We start from the raw sequence: 7,146 nt of genomic DNA, 5'->3' as shown, positions 1-7,146 counted from the left end.
TTAGCCGTCATCGCTAACGCCATCATACCATACATGTAACGTGCTTCATCTTCACTTTTTTTTGTTCTTCTTCTTCTTCATTTTGCTTCTGCCAATTTCGATGTCGGCAATTCCTATTACCTCCAGCTATGCTTCCACCTTTTCTTATTCTGCTGCGTATACTCTTCATGAGAAAGACAAGACACGGTGATGAAGACGGAGAACAGTGGTGTTTGTGTATGTACACTTAATTGTATTTCTGTTTCTGCCCTTTGTCTAGTCTAGTACACTTGTATATGCAAAATCTAGTCTTGTATGCAGTGTCTGTTCTAGCAGTGCGTCTCTCTTTTCCATATATGTAGTTATTTACTTGTAAGTATAAATAGATGCTTATGAAACTAATATTATCTACAACATTTATTTTCTCCTGAATTCTGCAGTGAAGATGTAATTGTAGCTCTGACTGATATCTTGAAGCTACCTCTAATGGATAAAAGCAATGGCTGCAGCTTCTCTAGCATATCTTCAATTGCTGTCTTTTCAAGTGCTGTTTTTGTTGTCTCCTTGATTTTGGTTCGTCTCCTTTATGTCTTATACTGTAGCAGCAAGCCCTTGAGCAAAAGGGCTTCAAAACCTTTTAGTACCCTTATTATTTTAGGATCAGGTTTGCACTTTCTTTTCCTTCTTTTCCATCCATATCAAAACATTTCATGAGAATTCCACAAATTTATAGTTTTATCTGCTGTAGGTGGTCATATTGCTGAGATGCTTAATCTACTAGCAGTGTTACAGAAAGGTAGGTTTAATCCAAGATTCTACATTGTTGTTGCTACTGATAATATGAGTCTTCAAAAAGCTCAGTTGTTGGAGAATTCCCTGGCTGCTGAGGTTCTATTTTTTGCTATGTCTCTCAAAGTACCTTTTATTCAATGAACTATATTTTTCTTCTTTTTTCTTTGGTGTGTGTGTGGGTGTTTTGGTGGGGGTGAGGGGGAGTTCTAAAATATAAATTGGGTAGTTTTTAACTTGGTGCTCCTTTATTGCAACATATGGATCAATATGTTAATGGCTATAGAAATAGGTGTTCAACACTTTGTTTATGCTTTCATTTGATAATTATAGGAAAATTATGGAACTCTTTGTTTGGAGATAGTATATAGGCTGAAGTCCTGTATATTTAGATGTCACAATAATTGGCTTTGACTGATGATTATAAGCATGACTACTGCTAATGATTCAACCTGTTGCTTGAATAGGTAGATCCAAAGCAATGTTGTCTGGTGCTTTATAGTTTTGTTACATGACTGTATCTAGGAATCTAATAATAGCTTATTGCCACAAGAACTTTGTAGTCTTTAATTATCTGCCATTATCCTTGATGAAAATTATTTTTAAATACTAAATTAAAATATCTGTATTTTTTAAATGGTATCGATAATATGTTTTGTTGATTTCTGCCATTCTTTCTGGTTTGCTAATCTCAAACTTTTGCCAGTTGCAGATTTGGGGACAGGAAATAGACAATATATATCTATCTAACTTGTCCTTTTCTGTTTTCCATTTCTTCTATTAACATATATGTAGCTTATCAGTTTTGGAGAGCATCATTACCTGCCAAAATCAAACATGTTAACGAATTTGATTCAATTAAATAATTCTTATTTGACTCAATTAAATAACATGCTAACGAACATATAATGATAGCTATAAGTTTGAACTTAGAATTACATGCAGACTGTCTAAACCTTCACCACTAACACTAACCTATCCTAATGAGTTTAATCTCTTAATACATTTAGTACGTTCATGATGAATCAGAAACTTTATCTGATATTGATGATGAAGAAGTTGATTTGTACATTCATGATGAGGAGGGGAAGCATATCAAGAAGATACTGTGGGAAACAACATATAGGGAGTATCTTGAGGTACATATAACTTTATCTACTATTTTCTTTTTAATAGTGCTAGATCAAGTTGTCCGTTAAGTTTTTTTTTTCCTACTATCTATCGTGATTAGAAGTTCAAATTCAGAACTGGGTGCTTGTACTTTTGTTTGTTCCTGGTTTTCTGTTTAATTTTAGGCTTATTTGGGAGGTTAATCTGCACGGATCTCACTCAATCTTCCTTTTTTTTTTTTTTCAGGAGCAGGCAGCCAAGGAAGCAGCTGCAGCAGCTAGCAAGAAAGCTTTTGAGGCAAAATTTGAAAACTGTTCGGAGGATATACTAGCGGCAAGAGAGCTTGCTGCATCTTCTACTGAAGCTGTGGCAAAATCCAAAAAGGTACTTTCTGAATCTTGTGAGGTTCTTCGTGTGAAATTAGACCATAAGTAACTTAAGATAAATATTTCATTAAATCCACTATTAGATTTTTATCTCTCATTACATAAATTATGTCAAGAAGTGTCATGTCAACTTGATTTTAATCCTTTATTAGTACATCATTTAATTAACATAAATATGATTTCCATAATTTATAAAACTGACTACTAGATTTTGGCTTATCAATAACCAATTTATTTGAAATTTGATATTCACGAACACTATATTTCTCACAATTCAATGGTAAGATTGATGAAGATCACATAAAATAAGTTACTCAATTGTCGAAGTGTTTCAATTCTTTATAATGTCGTTCATGTTTTACTAACATGGGCATTAGTTTGGAATTAGTTGCTATGAAATAAAAAATTGGGACTTCATGGCTAGTGCAAGCAGAAAGTGCTAATTACCACTGAAAAATATATTTGTGATTGACAGAATTTTTTTTAACTGCTTTATTTTCAAATTGATGATACTCCTCGATATACTTTTCAATGGCTGTGCTTTCGTAGAGTGGATCCAATAGTTATGCACTGTTTTTTTTTGTTTACATAGTATCATTTATGCTGCATAAACTACTGCAAGACTTCAAGCGTATAATTTTTTTTGTTTGTTGAATACACTATTGCAGGAAATGAGACAGAAACGAGCTTATGAGGCAAAAAATACAAGGCCAGCTCAATCTGCTGCAGAGGCCTTTGGCCAAATGTCTAATAAAAAAAGGGTATTTATTCAACAAGAGACATACATTTTCTTTAGATATTCTTATAGCCCAATACATTGTATATTTGTAAAATGTCCTGTATATTCTACTTGGTTGTATGTATTTTTTAAATTCCTAGTTTCTTTTTTTAGGAGATTTTAACATTGATGTAGTTTAGTCTATATATTGACGTTATGTGCAGTCTTTTGAAATGAGGAATAAAGTTAAGTTGATCTATTTTGTCACTCCTACCCTTTATAACTAAATTATTGTAACAAAGTTCTATTTCATAAATTATATTTGGTTAAGATAATGATAAATATAAGATTTGAGTAAGACCTTAATTATTATGTTAAAACTTATCGTGAGAAAATTTATTTCTACGTCTACATTTAATATACATTGAGCTTATATGATCCTTCATAATAAAAGTATTGAATTATATTCCTTTAAATCAAGTTAGTTGATTAAATTATAGAACATAAATTGTAAGTACGTGTTTTGTTTTTTTTTATTCACTTATTCCTTTTTTTGGTTCTATATTTCCTTATTCTTTCTGATTCCCTCCATTCTTTCCTTTGCAAGACATTATGAGCCTCCTTTTTGAAAAAGAATATAAAATTGTATATATAAGTGTGCAACTTAGAAATAAATGGTATGAATGAATTGTGGCACAATAAATTACAATATTAAATGCAAAAATAAAACTGCATTCCCTTAAGCATATTAAATTGATTAAATTACAGAACATTAATTGTGACTATGCAATGTGCTTATCTTTTTTTTTTACTCCCTTATTTCTTCCCTCCTTCTTACAAGCCGAATTATGAGTCTTATTTATTTAATTTAAATATAATATAAAGGGAAGGAATGATGTCCAATTCAAAGCAAAGGAAAACCTGTAGACTCAAATATCAATTAGGAGGTAATCTTTTTATTCTAAAATAAATATTTTTTTAGGTTATTTTACACATATAAAAATTAATAAATAAATAAAAGAGAATAATATTAATATTAGATTAAAAACTGGGTGCTTGTACTTTTGTTTGTTCCTAGTTTTCTGTTTAATTTTAGGCTTATTTGGGAGGTTAATATGCACGGATCTCACTCAATCTTCCTTTTTTTTTTTCAGGAGCAGGCAGCCAAGGAAGCAACTGCAACAGCTAACAAGAAAGCTTTTGAGGCAAAATTTGGAAATTGTTCGGAGGATATACTAGCGGCAAGAGAGCTTGCTGCATCTTCTACTGAAGCTGTGGCAAAATCCAGAAAGGTTAGAGGTGTTCATGTTAGAGGTTATGGTGTTCATGTTCGATTTATAGTTATAGACCATTTTTTGGCTAGTACCTAGTAGCATAAGATTTTAGAAGAGTTGGTCCTCAACATGGTATATCAAAGTGCTTATGGCCAATAGGTTAGAGGTTTCCTGGCTTCAAGCCTAAAGATTTTACACGTGAGGGGGAATCTGAGGTATAAATTGTTCCTGACACAATAGCACTGCACTAGCTTAAACTCTTCAGATAGTTGCTGCTTGAGAGTTTGACTTAAACTTGTTCGATTGAGTCTGCAATTTTTGGGACCTACTTTAGGAAGGAAGGAAGGAAATGTTCGTAGGCATACATGCTCCAATAAGTCATGAGTCATGTTCCTTATTTTTCTTCCTCCCTTTTCTTTTTATTGGTCCGTCATCTGTCATCTCCTTACTTCTACTTCCTATGTTATTGGGGGTTGCTAAAGCTTTCTTCTACTTCTGTTCAATGCATTATGCATAACTCATCTTTGAATCAGTCATGCTTGTGTGTGTATACATAGTCTAAAAATCCCATGGGATTCCTTTGTAAAACCCCAGGATCAAGGGATTAGGTTAATCCAAAAATTACTAGGTTATGATACATTTGTAATTATTAAGAGAATATTTGTTTTTGTATTTTCTAGTAGGATCTTATTATTAAATTTTTCTGGAGTTTGTTCTCTTTTAATGCATATTTTCCTAGTTGATAGGGGATGTTGATGTGTGATTGGTTGGATTGTTGCTGGGTGGGTGCTTGGGTGACTTGGCCTGTTAAAGCTAATGGTATGTTTGATTAGCACGGTTTAGCCCAATCCACTGTTAGGTGGGTGGTTTGTAACTGTCTAGAACAGACGAGTAGAAAAGGAACTCAAAAGTGAACTTTTGCTCCCTAGGGTCCATATGGGCGATAGAACTATCATTTGGAACTCTAATTTCAAATCCTTGAGAATTCAGGTTTAAGGCTTCTTTGTTGACATCTTTTTAGATAAAGATGATCTTAGATTTTTTGTGATTTAGGGTTTTTTTATGTGTGTGCAGCTTTGTTGGTCAAATTTTTTAGATTCATTTTAATTATTCACATAAGATCTTCTGAAATTGTTAATAAATTACTGACAATACTTGTTTGCTTGTAGAATTTGCAGGGTCTCAAATCTAAAGTCAATTTTAAACTCCTGAATGAATTGTTTGATGAAATGGTAATTCTCTCTAGAACTGTTTTTTCTTTTTAATGCATGTAATAATATTGATACTTTTTGAGTTTCACCAACACAAGAAAATATCTCATATTAAAACCTTGTTTGGATAAACTTCTCATTAGCTACTTAAAAGAGAAGAAAATAAAAGGATAAAATGAATAAATTTCCTATAAGTTAAAAATTAGGTTATGCATATGCTAACTTATAGAAAGAAGGATATCCCATTTAGCTTCTCCTAAACCTGATTTTAACGGATACATAAGCTAATTTTAACTTATTAGAGACCTTCAATTCATTTTATCTTTTTTTTTTCACAAGTGTTTCTTAAGTCCAAAGAGGACCTAGGTTCTTGTTTGGATAAATTCTTCTTTAAGAACTTACAGGGGATGGAAATAAGAAGTTTAAATAAGTTTTTTCTCCTACGAATATTGCTAAGGGCATTGGTTAAGAAATTAAAAAGAGAAAGTATTTATTATGAAGAATCATAGGAGAGTGCAAAAAATATCATGGGTATTGTAATTTTATGCCTCCCAATAAAAATATTTCTATTTTTAGTTCCTTAACCAATAATATCCTTAGGACACTGGTTGACATTTGTCTTCTCCTACAATCTAAAATTAGCTTATGGGAGAAGTTTATTTCATTTTTTCTTCTTATTTTCCTCTATATCGAAAAACTTATGCAAATAGGCCTAAATGATTTTGCTTTACCTGCCTGACATTTCATTCTTGATTTACTGGATAGTTTGACATTGCTTTATCTCAACATGTTTAAAAGACAAATTTGGAAAATAGTACCTATATTATAGTTCTTTAAATCAAGATGTTGGACTTCATTTAAATGTTCTATCATACGCAGGATACGCAGGAAAATACCGATGGTCTCAAGAAACAGAAGAAAGTACCTATAATTTGTTTTCGGAGCATTCTTTAACACTGTTTAATTGCCTAAAAGGATTATAAAACTATATTATGTATATACATAGTTAATAGTAATAGAGTTTCCAGTTTTTTCATTATTCTACATCGGTTGAGTGATAAACGATGTAGAAACCTTGCCATTTCTACCCATTCTACATCGGTTCAGTAATAAACGATGTAGAAATCCTTCAAATTCTACATCGGTTAACTTATAACCGATGTAGAAACCTTGCCATTATTACCCATTCTACATCGGTTGATTGATAATCGATGTAGAAACCCTATCATTCAACATCGGTTTCAGTCTTAGAACCGATGTAGAAAGCTTACATTCTACATCGGTTGAGCTACACAACCGATGTAGAAAGGTCATCCTTCAAAGATGGTTCTTGAACCGATGTCGGTATTCAACGACACTGTGTTACCACCACGCATCATAACCGATGTAGAAAGTCCATTAGAACCGATGTAGAAGGCCTTTTTTTTAGTAGTGATAAGTCCTTCGCTCACTTAGAAGAAACAAACAAAGAATTATCACACACAACCTACACAACCACCATTTGTGGCTCACTAGCAAACAACATTCACGGTATCCTAGTCCGCACATCTATCTCATGCATTATCACATCTTGGGTCCACACTGCCAATAAGTTGCACTGGCATTAATGGTCTTTTGCAAACATTGCTACTAAGCCTCGTAGGCCTTAATGGTTTTACACAATATATGGATGACGATTA

At 32.5% G+C, this 7,146-nt stretch overlaps 1 protein-coding gene across 1 annotated transcript; it reads left to right on the top strand.

Annotated features, from left to right (window-relative positions):
• Positions 1-404: 404 nt before the first annotated feature.
• LOC114377478 lies at positions 405-6,421 on the top strand. The gene is made up of 7 exons (XM_028336044.1): positions 405-643; positions 728-867; positions 1,779-1,907; positions 2,125-2,262; positions 2,933-3,025; positions 5,426-5,488; positions 6,347-6,421. The coding sequence occupies exons 1-7, from the start codon at positions 466-468 to the stop codon at positions 6,419-6,421; spliced, it is 816 nt and encodes a 271-aa protein (XP_028191845.1). The 5' UTR covers positions 405-465.
• Positions 6,422-7,146: the final 725 nt, after the last annotated feature.

Source organism: Glycine soja, chromosome 1 (genome assembly GCF_004193775.1).
Source record: "Glycine soja cultivar W05 chromosome 1, ASM419377v2, whole genome shotgun sequence".
Classification (NCBI taxonomy): Eukaryota; Viridiplantae; Streptophyta; class Magnoliopsida; order Fabales; family Fabaceae; genus Glycine; species Glycine soja.
The sequence above is the reverse complement of the archived record's forward strand: the minus strand, read 5'-3'. Positions and strand labels throughout refer to the sequence as shown.

Bases quoted from the DNA above. Each gene is read 5' to 3' on its own strand.
- LOC114377478 (XM_028336044.1), top strand. From the start codon at position 466: ATGGATAAAAGCAATGGCTGCAGCTTCTCTAGCATATCTTCAATTGCT. The intron at 868-1,778 runs GTTCTATTTTTT...TAATACATTTAG, and splicing joins AGAATTCCCTGGCTGCTGAG to TACGTTCATGATGAATCAGA. The intron at 2,263-2,932 runs GTACTTTCTGAA...ACACTATTGCAG, and splicing joins CTGTGGCAAAATCCAAAAAG to GAAATGAGACAGAAACGAGC.